The sequence below is a fragment of the Danio rerio genome, chromosome 17 (genome assembly GCF_049306965.1).
Source record: "Danio rerio strain Tuebingen ecotype United States chromosome 17, GRCz12tu, whole genome shotgun sequence".
Taxonomy (NCBI): Eukaryota; Metazoa; Chordata; class Actinopteri; order Cypriniformes; family Danionidae; genus Danio; species Danio rerio.
Window position 1 is genome coordinate 25100001 of NC_133192.1, and position 19808 is coordinate 25119808.

General features: G+C 36.3%; 1 protein-coding gene across 4 annotated transcripts in view; it reads left to right on the forward strand.

The window, feature by feature from the left end:
- sgms1a (sphingomyelin synthase 1a) overlaps window positions 1-15973 on the forward strand; it is a 37145-nt gene extending 21172 nt beyond the window's left edge. For 2 of the 4 annotated variants that reach the window (XM_073927206.1, XM_073927205.1), the window contains 6 exons: window positions 865-1043; window positions 3387-4247; window positions 6870-6987; window positions 7233-7386; window positions 11192-11358; window positions 13422-15973. In XM_073927206.1, coding sequence (XP_073783307.1) covers window positions 3607-4247; window positions 6870-6987; window positions 7233-7386; window positions 11192-11358; window positions 13422-13601 — 1260 coding nt within the window. In that variant the 5' untranslated portion in view covers window positions 865-1043; window positions 3387-3606 and the 3' untranslated portion in view covers window positions 13602-15973. 4 annotated transcript variants of the gene reach the window in all.
- The last annotated feature ends 3835 nt before the right edge of the window (window positions 15974-19808 follow it).

Here is a 19808-nt window from a genome sequence, read left to right on the forward strand (position 1 = left end):
CCCATGAGCTAGCCAACATCCGCTTGGTTTCTTCCTGTATATAATACTGTCATTTTCTAATCATGGTTGCTTTGGATGTCACTTACTTAGGATGTTTTGTAAGGGGGAAGGACTTTGAGTGTGGTTTGTATACATGGCATTGGCAGCAGTGTTTAATAACGTTTATCTTAAAATCTTCTCAAGTCAATTTTAATGTTGCTATTGCTTTAAAAAAGAAAATCTAACCTTCATTCATTTTAAATATCACAGTACACTGTTTACCATTGATTACTCACTGGGAAAACTGGTCAATGCTGTTAATGATGCATAAATGATTACCTGCTGATTATGAACTCACTGTTAATAATTAATTGTTTTTAACCGAAGTCCATTGTTTTATTAGGACTATTAGTAGTATCAAGTAGAGAGGCAAAACTAATTACTAAAACAATTATTGGCTGATTTACTGCATGACGACTCAGTAAAGCAGGAGGAGTTGTGTGTCCTGATCTAAAGAGTGTTTATATAACAGTTTATATAACTCTTTAGAAAACAGCCTACAGAATTCAGTGGTCATGGCCTGCAACTTGACCTCTAGCTGTTTAACATTTCAAATAAGGAGAACTTTTACACTTGCATAAATGCAAGCCGATATTTCATTGAAGGAAGTGTTTCAACATTGTTGTTTATGTCCCTCACATATATGTTTACCAAACATGATTGCTTGAATAAGGCTGTTATAAAGTGGAAACTGGTTTAGTGACATCATTATGGGTTAAGGTCTGCCAAACCTTAAAAAGGAAACTAAAGCGACATTTGAGGATAAAAAGAGAGAACATGCTGTGTAAAATTGAAAACTAAATCAGCTTTGCTTCTTACCCACAGGTCAATTCACTAAGAGCAGCGCTAAGAGATTTCTATCTGCTAAAAGGAAGAAAGCTAATGGTTGGCTGGTCATCTGACAAATGTCCTGTGGATGTTTGGGATCGTTTCCAAGTTGCTATTTACTTCGTGTTGTTGTTGTTGTTCTTTCTTAATGCTGACTGGTTTTGTGTTGTGCATGTGTGAGTGTATTTCCCTTCTAAGCTGATTTAATAACCAAAGGTCTTCCAGACATAGCGTTGAGTCAGAGACTTTTAATCTCTCTCTCTCTCTCTCTCTCTCTCTCTCTCTCTCTCTCTCTCTCTCTCTCTCTCTCTCTCTCTCTCCCTCTCTCTCTCTCTCTCTCTCTCTCTCTCTCTCTCTCTCTCTCTCTCTCTCTCTCTCTCTCTCTCTCTCTCTCTCTCTCTCTCTCTCTCTCTCTCTCTCTCTCTCGCTCGCTGTATGCACAATTACACATACAAGTTACAGCTTGGCAGCACAAGTCATAATCCGCATTTATGAAAATTTTGGGTGTGTGTGTCTGGTAATTGTTACGTAACGAGTATAATGTCTCTCTGTTTTTGCTGTGTTCATATACAATGTCACAACTGAAATTATTGACAGTATTTGTACAGCTGAATGATTAGCTACAATTTATGGGTTTGTGATTTTATGAAAAGATGAGAAATATTGCTCCCCTTCTTGGTACGGGACATTATTTTCATATTTCTATTTTTTTGCCATTTATTTCCCATGTTCCCCACCCATTAACTTAACTGAACAGCTCTGAAATTAAATCTAACTTCCAAGAAATGTAACTACCAAGCTTTAAAAATAAAAACTAAATCATATGAAAGTTGTAAAATTATGACTGTTTGTAATTTTAAAAGTGAAAATATGACAAAGACTATGAACTAATCATTGTATTAATCATAAACCTTTAATGATTGGTCTAATATACAGTTTGCTATTCTTTCTGATTACCGCAAAATAAAATATTTCTGATTATTATAAATGTTAAAAATTTGTACTGCTTTTTCACTTTATTTTGAGAAGAATATATACTGTATGTGTATATATAAAACCAGTCAAAGTCAGGGAATTTGTATAGAGACACAGAAGGGATGTGACGGTGGAAAAAAAATTGGCTGGAGAAAAAAAAAGGTTATAGGAATACAGTTGAAGACAGAATTATTAGTCCTCCTTTTTTTCTTTTTTTAAATATTTCGCAAATTATGTTTAACTGAGCAAGGAAATTTTCACAGTATGTCTGATAATATTTTTTCTTCTGGAGAAAGCAGAATAAAAGCAGTTTTGAATTTTTTAAACACCATTTTATGGACAAAATTATTAGTCCCTTTAGGCAATTTATTTTCAATAGTCTACAGAACAAACCATCGTTATAAAATAACTTGCCTAATTACCCTAACCTGCCTAGTTAACCTAATTAACCTAGTTAAGCCTTTAAATGTCACTTTAAGCTGTATAAAAGTGTCTTGAAAAATATCTAGTAAAACATTATATACTGTCATCATGGCAAAGATAAAATAAATCAGTTATAAAATGAGTTATTAAAACTATTATGTTTAGAAATGTGTTGAAAAAAATATTCTCTCTGTTAAACAGCAATTGGGGGAAAAATAAACTGGAGGGCTAATAATTCTGACTTCAACTATGTATATTTTTGCATTATCTTGCAAAGATGTTTTGCATTGTCTCGCAAAACAGTTTTTTCTTAAACACTTTCTGTTCATACAAGTCAACCCTCCCTATTTTGCCGGGATTTTCCTGTATTTTACCATTCCATCCTGCCATCATCTTCTCATTAAATATTTCTCCCACATTTTTCATCTTGAAAGCACGTTGAAATTAATATTAAAATGTCTGCATTCACTTTCTTTCCAATAAAGCTGTGCGTCAATCATCGCCCTTCATATGCAACCTCTGAATTGGTGAATGCATGTATAAGCGCTGACTGACGGACGCGCTCCTATGATAAACTGATCTCAGATCAGCTTCTGTACACACCATTTAAAGAGGAACTACAGTGCAGGACACATTGGGATTCGCATGTGTGTTTAAACTGACAAATACACCCAATAATATGTAAATATGTCCGTCCTGCATGTTTTATTTTGAACACAACTAATTTTCTCTTAAATGAGCACCAAAAGTTACTAAAGTAATCGAATGCTTTCATTATAGATCTGTGCATTCTTACAGTGAAGCCTCAGAAACAGAGATAACAGATAACAGGTGTCACTTTAAATGGCTTGTACAGAAGCTGATCCTCTTTGCATTCCCTTGCAAAACATCTTTGAGAGAACGCAAAAACTTTTAAAAATATATATATTTTCTTATTACTCTGTTTTTTTTTTTTTCTTCCACCCATTTTTTTTCTCCCGCAGAGTTTTTTTTTTTTTTTTTCGCGGTCTGGTGTGCGACCTGCTTTACTGTCATAGGGCAACTGTGGAAAAGGTTGCCTGCTCGTGTATGCACACAAATCACTATCTGTTAGTTAACTTAAACGTGCTTTTATTTTTCAGGTTCATACATTTGTCCTTTGGGATTCATCATCCTCAAGACAAAAAACAATCTGCCGGAGTTATTGAGTTTAAAATGAGATGAGGAGGGGGTGAAAAGTGGACCTCCCATACACTCTTCTCCAATGTCCCAGAGACGATATGACTGTTGTCGGAGCACCAGACTGCTGAGTGTGGGCTCAACCTCCTGAAACGGCCCATCAACTCTCTCTCTCATTTAAACATGAAGGAGGTGAGGCTGTGGACGGCCAGTGATGTCTCAGACTGGCTGAGTGAAGAAGGCATGCAGGAATACACTGAAGCCTTGCGGGAAAAGGATGGTCCTGCCCTCCTGCAACTCTCTGAGCAGGACTTTAACACTTTGCCTCTGTCCCTGGTGACCGGAGACAGTGGGCGACAACTTTTGGAGCGAATAGAGACTTTGCGTTTCACTAGTCACATGAAGGCACACAAGGGCAACAATCACAAAAACAGTTACCAGGCCAACGGTCATGTTGGTGTCATCCTCGCCAATGGTAGTATTAGCAATGGCAAAACTGTCAACGGCGCTCCAAAAAACGGCTTGCTCTCAGAACCGGTTCGCATCTTGATCCCGTCGCTGTCTGAGCAGGAGCGAACGCCGTTTCCCACCGAGTGGTTCAAAACAGGTGTGGCTTTCCTGTACGCTCTGTGCTGCTTCCTCATGACTACAGTTATGATCTCAGTGGTGCATGAACGTGTTCCACCCAAGGAGGAGACGCCGCCTCTGCCGGATAAATTCTTTGATCTGTTTGATCATGTGGAGTGGGCCTTCTCCATCTGCGAGATCAATGGCATGCTGCTTGTGGGACTGTGGTTTACTCAGTGGCTTCTGCTTAAACACAGGTCAGTTACATAAATGGTGTTTCTCAATTCTTAATTTTTTTCACTGCAAGGTAACTTTTTTTTACAGTGGAGGCCAGCAGGTTTCGTTTTCAAAGCTTATTTTAATTTCTGGGACAGTCCTTTTTTGTATAAATTTATTAGAAATTATTAATGCTAGCTTGACAAAAGTGAACATACTGAAGTCCGATTTCAGCTAGTTTGCTTTCATCTGAGACAAAATTTAAAACCAAATCTCCTTCTAAAGTTTTCAAGCTACAGCCACTAAACTGTGGTCAGAGGTTCAGGATGTCCTGACTCGATATGCTTTTTCTTCTTTTCTAACTGATAAGACTTATTTTTTTTAAATTGTATGGTCAGATCTTTGTAAAAGATATAGATGTTCATTGAGTGTCAAAACTGTTGTACATCTACACAGTTTGAGACCTTCATTTATCATGCTAACAACATGCATGTTAGCAAACTGCTCAAACTTTCTGCATGGCAACCATGGTAGCTATGTGCCGATTCAGGAAATGTGCCACCCACATGCTAATTCAGACTATTAATGTGGTAACCATGCTAGAAACATCTTTTGATTGTCAATAACTCATTGTCAGGGGGCAGAAGTACTCATTTAGTTTTATCTGCTTATGTTTCTTTGACTGACAAAGCACCATAGCCATTTACTTGCATTATATACATCAGAAGCACGGTTTCAGGTAAAAAAAATAAATAAATAAAAAATCACTGTTGCTGCGTCCCAATTCGCAAACTATCCATCCTAAATAGTATTCAAAAATAGATTTAGTATGTTCCAAACCATAGTATGTTGGAAACTGTATACAAAAGGTACCACGATGTTTTACTATTTCCAGCAAAAACTCGAAGTGTAGAAGTGTCCATACCTAACTGCTGATATTGTGCACAATTTATTGCTCGTTGAAGGTGAAATTGATTAGAACTACAAACGTGGGTGAAAAGTATAAACAAACTACAAACATGGCGGACACTCGAGACAGGAGTCACCAAGTTGGGAGGCTTCGGTAAAGTTGTTTGAATGACATATTTAAACCATGTTTCAGTGTTTTATTTCATCTGCAACAACAATGTCAACTTATATCATGATATGTTTGGAGTTGACATTAAAGGCTGAATGCATAATCACCCAAAGACCTGAGGAGATTTCTCTGAATGAAAGACTCATGATTGGCAGTTGGGGTGTGAACCTACTCTGGTCTCACGGTACGGTCTGGTTATATTTATCATGTCATCGATTCGATTCAATTCGATATCTCGGTGAATTGACGTTGCTTTCCATACATAATTACATTTTTTTCTTCACAACACAATATTTTTTTTATTTATTAAAAACTATAAATATATCTATATTTCAATTTTATTTGTAATACAATTTTGTCCTTTAATACAAGCAGTAAGATATATGAACTGTAGCCTACCTCAAAGAAAAAACTCTTTTGAATGTTTCAAACAAAACTCCAATACATGCACAGAAGACAACATGAGCATTTATAGCAAATAAACAAATGTAAATATTATCCCGCTTGCTTTTTGATCACTGTCAAGCGAGGTCTTATACCCCTATGATTGGTCATTGTCCTCACCCACTCAACAGAAAGGGCTGCGATTGGCTTTAAAAATGAAAGAGCTGTTCACCGATGAATGACCCGAGAAGAACAGCCACGGTTACAGTCTATATGCGCATAATACTCGGTTATCACAGTTCATCCATAATAGACAAAGTGGAGAAAACTCGCACCTCAGGCACGCTTGTGTCTCGATCCACAAGTATCACTTTAACAGCCAAGAGTAAAGGGAAAAGTTACCCCAAAAACAGGCCAGCGGGTCAAATGTTCAAAGTGAGAGAGAGAGAGGCAGAGATGGATTTTTACAGCATTTCTCCCTAGTAGTAAAAGTGTCAATGAAAGACTTTCCAGCAAACTCACAAGCAGATGAATTGTGCATAATGATCTATCTTTTAAGTAGTAGGAGAGTTTTATTTACTCGCCTACTTCGCCAAAGTATTCTACTGCGACATTGCATATAAGAGATAAATGACGTCAGTACGTAATAACCAGTTATGATCTATTACTGAACGGATATCGAATTGTCCCCATCTGCATCACGGTGCACCGAAAAAACTAGTTTTGACACCCGTAATTGGCAGATTATCCCTGCTGCTGCTGCTTCAATAATGCAGGTAATTAAATATGAAAGAAATGTGGATGATCTGTTAATGAGGAAGCAGTATGTCCCAAAGCTTGCATACTTTTCTTTTACACACACAAAAGTATATATTTTTGCTTTACAAAAATAAAAAAATCATACTTTTAGGGCGTAGTATAAGTATGTGAATTGGTCAGCACATGGTTGTACTGATTAAAGTCACCTACATCCTTCATAAAGTATGAAAATACTGTATTATTCACTAATCAGAGCTCATTTGTGTTTATTCAGCTGATTTATTGGCAGCATCTTCCGAAAAGTCAAATCACAACTTAATTGAACTCCTGTTGTGACTGCTAAAGAGTCTAGACTGTTTTCTTCAGCACTGAGACTCTTAAAGCATGTGACTTATCCTATGATAGTCCTCTGGCTCTGAACCTGATTTCTCTCTGTTTGCAGGTCAATAATCGGCCGCCGCTTCTTTTTCATTGTGGGAACTTTATATTTGTACAGATGTGTGACTATGTATGTTACAACGCTTCCTGTGCCAGGCATGCACTTCAAGTGCTCCCCTAAGGTAAGTGTTGACGGACAATAAACCTGAAACTAAACCCTAATGCCGGTCAATGCAGGCTTTTAGAAATTAGCTGATGTGTCCGCGCTCATTCGCACAACTTTCCACTCACAACAGCACTTTTATAAGATTGCCATCTTGTGCTAATTTGTCCTATTCAGTAAATCTGGCTCATAATTAAAGGAAATGTTGGTTATCTATAGAGGTTTTTGTGCTAATATATGCTTATACATGTGTTTGTGTTCTAGCTATTTGGTGACTGGGAGGCTCAGTCACGACGGGTGATGAAATTGATGGCAGGTGGCGGCCTCTCTATCACTGGCTCTCACGCTTTATGTGGAGATTATCTTTACAGCGGACACACAGTGATGCTGACACTAACATACCTCTTTATTAAAGAGTGTAAGTACACGTGCATGCATAAACTTATCAGAATGTACTGTGCGCTTGTTATGTCTGACGTCACAGTTTCTTAGTCCAAACTGATAAACAGAACTATAAATGATACTAATATACGCTGACACTATGCTGTAATATTATTAAAAATGACGATCGTAATCAGGCCCGGATTAAGAACTCAGGGGCCCCTGGGCACATTGTATTGTAGGGCCCCCTACCTGGCCGCACCCCAATAGTTGAATTTAAAAAATAAGAATAATATAATAATTTTTAAATAAAATTAATCTATAATTTGTTGCCCACATATTTAAATAAATGATATATAGTACATATGTATTTATAGTCTGCAAAGATTTAAATTATTTTTCAAAGCATTAAATAGAAATACTAATAAAACTACATATATATATATATATATATATATATATATATATATATATATATATATATATATATATATATTTTTTTTTTTTTTTTTTTTTTTTTTTTTTAAGGGTATTTTAGTGTATTGCTTTTACAAACTTATAAAGCATATTATTGCCATGGCATATAACGCACAATGCTTCTCCAATCCAGTTCTATGAATCTGAGTTCTATGAATCTGAGTCTTTCATAATACAAACACTGATTTACTCTCTCTCTCCTCTCCCTGTATTTTCTCTACTCTTCTCGTGATGAAAACTTGATTATAAACCTAAAAGTATCCGAAATCACAGACACTATACCTCTTCTCTCCCCTCTCTCTCTTCTGGGCCTTTCTCTCTCTCTCCCTCTCTCTCTCCCTTTCTGTCTGTCTCTCACACGATGAATCCAGTCCGCGCTGCGCTGCCGTTAGCCTCCTCCGCCTGGTTAATGCTAGCTTCTCATCTTTTAAAGTTAACGTCTTCTTCTGTACCCTCATTTTCCTGATCACGGGTCTGTTTAAAGAAGGTGTGTATGGAAAATGCCTCAATAAAGATGCCTCCTCTCCTCTTTCTCTCGCGTTTGCTAAATCCACTTGTCCACTCATTTTTGATCTATGACAGATAAAGTCCGCTCAGTTTAGTGCGGGTTATTACAAAACTGACGTTTCCGCGCTTGACCAATTACAGCATTCTGTTTAGTTAAAGAAAGAAAGGCAATTTAAATATAATAATATTAATATGTGATCGCGATTTTTTTGCTCAGAGGAAATACAGTTGTCTGAGCAATATAGTTTTTGAAGAGAGGGAGGCGCGGCAGGCGCGTATAATAAGGCTAAACATTATTAAATACCCACGAGACACTTGTGACTTTATATCACATTTGCATTATTTTTAAAAAAATGTTTCTTTCCTGTTAAAAATAAATATATTTCCAATCTGATATGTAATGGGGAGAAAAAAAAGTAGCACGAGTTCAACTGATGGTGGATTCGAACCGATGTTATGTGTAATCGCGTCAAAAGTTGGTGCTGTGTGCCTTACAAGGTGCGCCACTGCGGCTGTATTATCACACTGCTCTTTACTCATCTTGTCTCTATCAATCAGGCATCGATAGGCGTAAACCCTGAATAGCTTAGTCCAACTGGATGCGCTATTTGCAATTAGCCTAAAAAGACACTCCGAAATTGTCTTTTTTTCTCCCCCCTCGCAGGGGCCCCTAGTGCGCACGGGCCACTGGGCCTGTGCCCATAAGGCCCATTGGTTAATCCGGCCCTGATCGTAATGTACAGATACACTCACTGGCCACTTTATTAGGTACACCTTTCTAGTGCCAGGTTGGACCCCCTTTTGCCTCTAGAACTGCTGTAATCCTTCATGGCATAGAGTCAACAAGGTACTGGAAATATTCCTCAGAGTTTTTGCTCCATATTGACATGATAGCATCTTGCAGTTGCTGCAGATTTGTCGGCTGCACATCCATGATGCGAATCCCCTGTTCCACCACATCCCAAAGATGCTCTATTGGATTGAGATCAGGTCACTGTGGAGGCCATTTTAGTACATTGAAATCATAGTCATGTTCAAGAAACCAATCTGAGATGATTCGTGCTTAATGACATGGCGCGTTATCCTGCTGGAGGTAGCCATCAGAAGATGAATACACTGGGGTCATAAAGGGATGGACATGGTCGGCAACAATGCTTAGCTAGGTACTAATAGGCCCAAAATGTGCCAAGACAATATCCTGATGTTGATCCTGAATTCTGATGCTCTGTTTGAACTGCAGCAGATCGTCTTGACCATGTCTACATGCCTAAATGCATTGAGTTGCTGCCATGTAATTGGCTGATTAAAAATTTGCATCAACGTGTAGTTAGACAGGCATACCTAATAAAGTGGCCGGTGAGTGTATATCTATGCCTCAAAAGTCAAGAGTATCATTTATCGTTCAGCTTTTATAAATCAATAGAATATTGGGTCCCATATTATATTTAAGAGTTCGTTCGGGCAGACATGAAATTTCTGTTGTTGTTTTAATCCCCTGAGACCTTCATTAATCTTCAGAACACAACTTAAGATATTTTCTCTCCTCCTTCATAGACAGTGACACTCACAAGATGTCCAAAAAAGAAACCAAAAGCATTTCAAAGCATTCCATGTGACTTCAGTGCTTAAACTGTAACTATGCAATGCTCCAAAAATGTGTAATGTGCTAAAAAATCTGTAAAAATGACTTGATGGTCACCAGTGTCACCATTTAGACCACTTCTAAATGGTATTATGGCAAATATGTGTAGCACTGCTGATTATAATGGCAATACGTCACATCGCTTATAGTAAACATGCACCCTAACCTGTCATGGAAGAGAAAGACAAACGCAAACAAATTTCATATTTATTTATTTAAACCTTTTACTTTTGCCGCACAAAAGTATTCTTGGAACTTAATATGATTCCACAGAAGTCACACGGACCGTTTTGTCAATGTTATGGTTTCTTTTTGCTCTTTATACATCTTGTCTATGCAGTATGAGATCGCTCCTGGATTTCATCTTAAATATCTTAATTTGTATTCTGAAGACAGGATTTTAATGATACAGGGTGAGTAAATGTAACAGAGTTTTCATTTTTGCTGGAACTAACCCCATTTCTCTTATATCTCTGAACTTGGTACACAATAACTAGATGTGCAAGTAGCATGTAACCACAGCACATGTACACATAGTTGCATAGTATCTACATGCGTAATACTGGTGTAACAACAGCTGAAGAATATGTATAAGTACAGTTGTGTAACAGGACATTGGTAACAACAGATTTTTTTTTGTAATAAGAATTACGTAAATGCATTTTGTAATGACAATATGTACTTGCATATTATTTTTCCACTTCTAAATGCAGGTTTCAGTACTGGAGTTACCAGTTTAGAAGATGCTGAAACATGAAAATTATGATGATTTCGCTGTGCGTTTTCTGTTTTTGTGAATATTGAATTAGTATTAGACTGGCACTACTAACTCTGAGTTTGAAGGTTTCAAACTGGCACCAAATATGGAGGGCCGGTGTCCTGCTGACTTTAGCTCCAACTTGCTTTAACACACCTGCCTGGAAGTTTCTAGTATACCTCGTGAGAGCTTGATTAGCTTGTTCAGGTGTGTTTGATTAGGGTTGGAGCTAAACTCTCCAGGACTCTGGACCTCCAGGACCGAGTGTGGACACCCCTGACTTAAGCAGACCGAATGTGTTTTGGAGCCTGTAAATGCTGTTGTGAGCTTGCTAATATTGCCATCTGGTGGACATCAAGGAGAAAACACATCTAGCATGCATAAAACATGAGCACTTTTGCACTTTAAATGAATACAGATTGATTTTATTTATTTATGTATTTGGTTATTGTGTGACAGACTCTCCACGGCGGTTTTGGTGGTATCACTCGATCTGTTGGTGTCTGAGTGCGGTCGGGATCTTTTGTATTTTGTTGGCTCATGATCATTACACGATTGATGTGGTAGTGGCCTACTTCATGACCACACGGCTCTTCTGGTGGTACCACACAATGGCCAATCAGCAGGTACATGTGGAGTTTTAAATTGATTATTTCTTTTCGAATCTGTGCTTAATGATTCATTCATTATTAATCACATAAGTGTCTTAAATTTGATGCACCAGTTAATGACATACATTTATATAGGTCATAATTGTAATGCTTTTTACATGCTACAACGATCACTAAATAATTTAGTTACTAAACTTAATTAATTACAGGTTCTATCATTTTTCTAACATTCATTTTAAGTGGTAATTAGTATTTGTATGCCTTTTTTATTTACACAGTTTGCTCTATTTTTATAAAGACTCATCAGTTTTCACTACAGTCTAAAATTTGTTTTATTTAATGCATAACATCTTATTATATATATATAATATATTATATAATATATATATATATATATATATATATATATATATATATATATATATATATAATTTATTAGGGCGAGGCAGTGGCGCAGTGGGTAGCACGTTCGCCTCACAGCAAAAAGGTCGCTGGGTCACTGGTTCGAACCTTGGCTCAGTTGACGTTTCTGTGTGGAGTTTGCATGTTCTCCCTGCCTTCGCGTGGGTTTCCTCCGGGTGCTTCGGTTTCCCCCACAGTCCAAAAACATGTGGTACAGGTGAATTGGGTTGGCTAAATTGTCCGTAGTGTATGAGAGTGTGTGTAAATGTGTGTGTGGATGTTTCCCAGAGATGGGTTGCGGCTGGAAGGGCATCCGCTGTGTAAAAACTTGCTGGATAAGTTGGCGGTTCATTCCGGTGTGGCGACCCCGGATTAATAAAGGGACTAAGCCGACAAGAAAATGAATGAATGAATGAGTAAATATTATTTATTATATTATTTGAATTTATATTAAATATTTAAACATATATTTAACATTTTATTCTAAAATTCTAAAATTTATTTAGAAGCTAATTGTCTTTTCTTTTTCTATTCTTGAAACAATAAAAATATTTATTTTTACACTACCACCAAAACAAAATGAAAAGTTTTCCTTTTAAAAAAATAAATGCTTTGCAAATGCATTAATATTATACTTTATATCTTTTCATTGTGGTCAGTGAATTATAATAAAGCATAATTAACAATCACAAACTAATTTCTTCAGACAGTTTCCATTGAAAATTTTAATTTTGTTACTGTTTGCATATAGACTTGCCAAACCATTGCACACAGGACCAGTAATAGATAAAATTATGATTCAAAATATTCTAAATATATAATATAAAACACATTTATCAAGACATTATGAAGAAAAAACATTGTAAAGTGTTACCATGGATTGTTTTGATTGTTATTTAAAGGGGTCATGCATTTTTGTTTTCACTTACTGTACAACATTTTCAAGGCCGTAATGTAGAAGTGAGCTCAAATTTTTCTCTATTATCACACAATTATGTCAATATAGTACACAATCTGAGTCATTTTGGGTGCTTAGACTTTATTTTAAACTCTGTTATTGGAAATTTAGAGTTCTGAAACATACTACATGTTTTTACAGGGTTTCTGCAGGTTTCACCAAGTCAAATTTAAGCCTTTTTTAGACAATCAAGAATACAATTTTAGACGTATATAGGGCTTAATGCAAAAAATGTTTTTGATGGCCCAGTAGAATTCTTTTTACTTTCCCCTCAAAAAACTAATTCTTATTTCTTAGCCACATATTTAAATTAACGTGTCAAAACAAGCAGACCCTAATTGTGTACATACTAACTTAGTAAACTCTTTAAAAATAAAAACTTAAACAACAAACTGTTATAGCATTAATCATAAATAGAGTTTTGATAAAATTTTTATTGAGATGAATTGTGGTTATTGGATATATGTTCAATCGGTTGGGAAGCTTTACATGAACAAATGAATATTAGGACGTGTTTAAAATGATTCAAGACAATAATTCAGTGAATTTAAGACTTTTTAAGGCCTAAAATTTAGTTTTTAAAAATTAAAGCTTTTGAAGATATTTACATTTTTTTTATGTACATCACATTATTTTTTTTTTTTTTGAGTAACATTTACTTTTGATCTAAGTGCTTTACATATATCTAATTTCTAAACTCTCCTCTGCTGTCCTCTAGGCTCTAAAGGAGAAATCCTCTGGAAACATGTTCTCTCGTGTGTGGTGGTTCGGCCCATTTCAATACTTTGAGACTAACGTGCGTGGCATCGTGCCTCGAAACTACCAGCTGCCATTCTTGTTGCGAACTCTGACAAGCACCAGAGTGAAGTACAGTAAGCTGGATTCGAGAGAGTCGTGACCCCTGGAGCCCTGAGACTCTAAAAGAGGAGCTACTCTTCCCTTCAAGCTCTGCAAAACTGGTTGAGCACTGTGACGCATATACATCAATCATTTTGTAGTATTCCAAGCATTTCAATGTCCCTATCAGGTATGTATATGTAGAGCAGAGCGTTTAACAACTGGATTCAATTTTGCTGCTCTTGAAATGGCCAGGCCTTCGGTCTTTGGTCTGGTAGAAAAATGTCATTTTAAAGTACTTTTACCTGCCAAATCTGTATTGAATAAACTGGAACACTTGTAGAAAAATAGATTTTTCTTTTTAAAACATCTTTTTGTAACAACTTTAATAATTCCGGAGCTTTTCTAAATATTTCACAGGTTTATTTTAGGGAAATAATAATAATAAAGTGTCGTCCAAATACAATATCTTTTTTAGATTTGTACCTTCCTGAAAGCTGAAACCTATACAGCCTCAGTTATAGTGCCTTTCTTCCACACATACACACACACACATATACATACATCTCAACATGTAATATACTCATTTGCACATCCAAACCAACAATGTACATGCTTTAAACATTTGTATAATGTGTTAAACCCACAATGTTTTCTGTCTGAAAGTGTTGCTTGGGGTCTTAAATCATTACAAGAGGCAGTACAGTTTTAGAGAAGCTATGTGGGAGATCGGTTTTGCTTTTCACATTAGTCCTTTAAATCAGATCCTGAGCACATGCATCCTAGTGTTTTAATTGCATAATTGTGTTCAGTTATTATTATCTGGAGATTTTCTTTTCCTTAATTATCATCTGTTCCTGTACTAAACTGAGAAATGAAGAAAAACAAGAGATTTGGGGGGGAAATTTGTTTGGGATCTAGTGTTTGTTTGATGAGGCGTTGTTTAAATTTCCGTGTTATTCACACAGGATGTGTTTTTGCTTTCTAATAAGATATCTGCAATGGAATTGGAGTTTGTGATTGTAGTCTGTATGCAGTTAAAGTTGGCATGTTAAAATAAATCTAAGAGGTGCAGATGGATGCGAGAATGCTTTTCATTTGAATGGTTAAATGAATACCCCAAAAGTTTTAACAGTAAATACATAGCTCACTCAAAAAAATCACTTTGTCATTTACTCACCCTCAAGTGGCTCCAAATTATTATGAATGTTGAACATCAGTAATTAAATAGGAAAAAATGATGTCTGCTGGTTTTCATCAATCTTCAAAATGTCTTTCTGTGTAAGATAAAAGAAAAAATAAAGGTCAGACAGGTTTGAACCAAGTGGAAGGTGAATAAATGACAGAATTAAATTTTTGCGTGAACTATCCCTTTAGGGTTACCCAAGTGCATGACTGAAAAACAATAATAAAAGAACCATAGATAAGGTTCAGAAAGCATCCTATTATTACAGAACGTTTGTGTTCAGTGACAATTCATTCACAAAAACTGAATGTTTACATATGAAACTAATGATATAAGAGTGTGTAGATACGGTGATCTGTACAGTAAATAACATGTATTATTTATTTAACACTGTACAACACGGTCCGAATAACCCCTATGTTTAGTTAAGGAAGGTATTTTAGGGCTTCTTCTTTCAAAAGTTTGTCCATTCAAAGTGTGCTTCCGCTAGAAAAAGGGAAGATCTTCAAATCTCTCTCTAAACAAAAAAAAAGCCCTAGTGTTTGAAACTTTCTGGAGCAAGAACTAAATAGAAAGTGATGGTATCTGACTGAAGGATGAGCCTGTAGGGTGAATGTACAATCGGTGACTGTACACCGTTTATGACTGGAAGGACTATCAGAAGCACTTTAATATGATGCCCAGCCACACACTTGTACAACGCACTGCACTTCAGTGACCTGCACGCTGGTAAACCTGCAGGATAGAAACACTATTTTCTTATACACTCAAATAGCAGCCGAATTAATTGATTGGTTTTGTGTTCTGACAGAGGAATCAGACCTTTGAATGTGCAACATGTACTGATATGTGGCCAAAACACATCAATTTTATTAGTGTGTAATTTCATTAGATTTTTTTGAGGCCATTGAAAAGTCCAGTGTTGGGTCATGAAAGGTTTTTAAGTACTAAATAAGAAATGGGTTGTTAATTTAATTGGAAAAATCCAGATTGTTCAGCTGTTAATTAAGCTTTGCGTTACACTGCCAAATGATTAATCTGAGAAGCAAACAGAGTGTTGGCTTATGATATGATGACTGTAAATGCATGTTGTTGTTTTTTTGTTTGTTTTATTTTTTTTTTTTCATTGTCAATCATAAATTCTGCATTGTTAAATTACTTTGTTGTCTTGTTATTTGTGCTAAACAATCTCGTAATATGAGATGAGACGTGGAGCAGATATTGAATAAAAATTTTAATATTCTGTATCGCCGTCTGAGTTTCCTTTACCTTCCTCAAAGCATCACTTTTAATTCAAATTTTGACAAAAGTGTAAATTGTGATGTATAATTCTGGTGTTAAAATAACGATCCAAGTCATAATTATGACAAATTGTCAAAACTGAGATTCAAAAAATTATGATAAAATCAAGTCAGAATCCTGAAATATGTTTAAAAAAGAAAAAAATTCCTTATACAGCACTTTTCTGGACACTCGAAGAACTTTACACATTTTTTGGGGGGAATCTCCTTATCCACCTGGATGACACAATAGCAGCCGTATTGCACCAGATTGCACACCACACACCAGCTGATTGGTGAAAAGGAGACAGAGTGACCAAGCCAATTATGATATGGGGATGGTTAGGAGGCCATAATGGAACCGAGGCCCCAGCATCCAAATTTGGCCAGGATGCTTAAACCCCTACCCTTTTTCAAAGGACATCCTAGGATTTTTAATGACCACAGAGAGTCAGGACCTCGGTTTAACATCTCATTCGAAAGATGCCGCTTACTGAGCAGTATAGAGTCCATGTCAATTTACTGGGGCATTAGGACCCACACAGTCTTACTAACACCACGTCCAGCAGCAGCCTAGCTTTACCATGTGGTCTCCCATTCAGGTACTAACCGGGCACAGCCCTGCTTAGCTTCAGTGGGTGACCATGTAAAAGTTGCAGAGAGCAAGTTGCTGGCTAATAAACCAAAATAAGTCTTTGAAAGCCAAAAATGATACAATAAGCAAACGATACCATAATAAAGTCAAAATTATGACAGATTTAAAAAGTGAAAATCATGACAAAAGAAGAAGTTGACAAAAGTCAAGGTTTTAAGTTCTAATTATGATAAGAGGGATAATTATGTCAAAACTTTGACTTCTACTTCATGACTAAAATGCATAAACGACTGGATGTTTTAATAATTAAATATTTTAATCTCTAGACAATTGGCAACAATCTCTAGCAATCAACAGTAAACAAAGTATTATTTATTTGTTTTTCTTCAGCTTAGTCCCTTTATTAATCTGGGGTTGCGATAGCGGAATGAACCGCCAACTTATCCAGCATATCATTTATGCAGCAGATGCCCTTCCAGCTGCAACCCAACACTGGGAAACATCCATCCACACTCATTCACACACACATACACTATGGACAATTTAGCTTACCCAATTCACCTGTATAGTGGATGCCTTTGACTTGTAGGGGAAACCGGAGCACCCTTAGGAAACCCACATGAACACGGAGAGAACATGCAAACTCCACACAGGAAATGTCAAATGACCCAGTTGAGGCTTGAACCAGCAACCTTCTTGCTGTGAGATGATCGTGCTACCCACTGCGCCACTGTGACACCCTATTATTATTCAGTTTAATATTGATCAGATTTTTAGCAAATATCTTTAAGAAGTGAAGTTTATTTTTAAACTAATTTCGAGAGGATCACATGCGTATGATTTACCACAGCCGGTCCCGCATTAGCTAATCATGATCCTCCAATCAGATGATTTCTAAGTCACTATAAATAACCACAGTCTTCATTCCACAATTATCTTTGTCTGGAAGAGCCCCGTGTCCAAATGGGTTTCCCCCGGGTTCCCAGGTTTTGTTTCCTCCCACCGCCCAAATGTGCGTCATATGTGCGGCATGGCAAGGCCAAATCTTGCCCTACGAACGGGAGGGAGACCTGGGCTCGAGGTTCTCATTAGCTCAGGGCTCTCTCCCAGGACAGCATGCCAAACATGCTTCGCTAAGTGTGAACTCTTAAAATTTAATTTAAAAAGGAGAATATTCCTGCATGTGCTTTCTCCCCCAAGTTATTTTCCTCATCTCAAATCTAGGGCATTAGTGTAGAACTATAAACAGTCTCCCAACGCTTACAATGAATTACTAGGCTGACACTAAGAAGAATCTGCATCTGTCCAGTAGCTGAACTGGAATCTGTGGGTGGCAAACAGTATGGCTTTCTGCTTAAATATTTATCATTTACAACATTAACCAGACAATGGTTCTGTCAAGGCTCCTGACTGCTTGTACACAGAGAAATCAGTGGTGTGGTTGGCTTAATATGGGCAGCGTGGTCTTCTGCCACACTGCTTCTGTTTTTAGATTTAGATTTTTGATGCCAAGTGAAACTGAGTGCAGAAGTGTGCAGTCATGACATGTGTAAGGATTTCAGTCAGACGTTCAGGTCACTTCCTCTTAAGAGCATTAAGTAAGTAGATGAGCTATTATAAGTTGGCAGTTCATTCCGCTGTGGTGACCCCTGATAAATAAGTGACTAATTAAGCTGAAGGAAAGTTAATAAAAAAGAGTGACTAATCAAGTGCATCTTTAACATCCTACGACGAGCGAAACACTGGAGATGCACAAGAGTGAATTGGATAAGTGCATGCCAGCATGCTCATAAATAATTCAGACATGTTAAGACACTTGTAAATGGCCACACCTAAAGCAAAAACAGTACTGTATGAGTACTGTACTAGCTATGAATCTTACTAACAAAATTATTTTAATGCGTCAAATTTTAACAAACTGATTAATATTAATATAAATATAATATAAATCAACCTCAGTCCTGATCAAAACTACTAAATTTTTTTTTTTTTTAATTACAGGATTTAGACTTCTTAATAGCCAAGTTCACAAATTATGTCACTAATTTGGTGACAAAATACACAAAATAATGCAAAAAGTGATTGTGGACTGGATTTTTTATCACACCTATCTGAAGGGTTAATAGCGCCAATTGATGATCAACAGTTTTGAAGGCTTAAGAGGAAATACTACTTCCAACTATTAAAAAAAGATCCAAGATATGACTGATAGTTATTAGATAATAAATATAAATGCATAACTATATAGTGTCATGGCTTTGCAATCAAAAACGTGATTATAATGAAAGTCAAAAGTGCAAAAACAGCTACCAACAATAAATTATGGAGAAACAATTGTAAATTGGTCAAAAACAACCCATCAAAGGCAATGTTGTTTCACAGGTCCAAGACTTTGATAAAAGTTTTAAAAATCTAGTCCACAGATTTGTGTGTTTGTGTGTTTTTATTTTTTTACCAAATCAGTGAATCTTTTGTGAATTTGTCAATTAAAGAGTTAAAATCATATTTAGTAGTTTTGAATCAGGACTGAGGTTGATTAACAAATGTATGCTTTTTTTTTTTTTTTTTTTTACAGCTGTTAAGTTTATAGTGGATGTTTTAATCCTGAACATAATAAAATGGTATAGTAAATTTGCCCAGAGTGTATAATTCTTTCAAAATGTCAAATCATACTCTCATAAATCATCCTGCTAGCTAAAACACAGAAAAAGCTATAGCTATTTAAGCAAAAACTCAGCCCAGAGTGGAAGAAACAACCCCAAGCAACAACACATTAGAGTTAAGTTTTGATTATTCAAATTAAGCATTTTTAATATACAAGTGTTTTTTTTTTCTCAAATACTCTGAAATGGATATAAATATGCAAATGTGTGACTAAGGAAATATTGCTTATATCATTATGATGACCAATCATCAGCAAATTATAGGGTATGTCTACCATTAAACTGTTCTATGACGCGTGCGAAATGGTCACATCAGAGCAAAAACTACATTTTTAGACTCATACAAAACTCAGTCAACAGGTTTTCAAGACCAGTGGTTAATTTAACCTAAATTTAGGCAATTTTAATACAGGTTTTACTGTTTACATACTCGCATGTTCTCCGCATAAACAAACACGAACATCGAATAACAACAACGACAACTCATAACAACAATGCCAATAAAAACAAATTCAACTCAGATCTACACTTCATCACTGTTTCA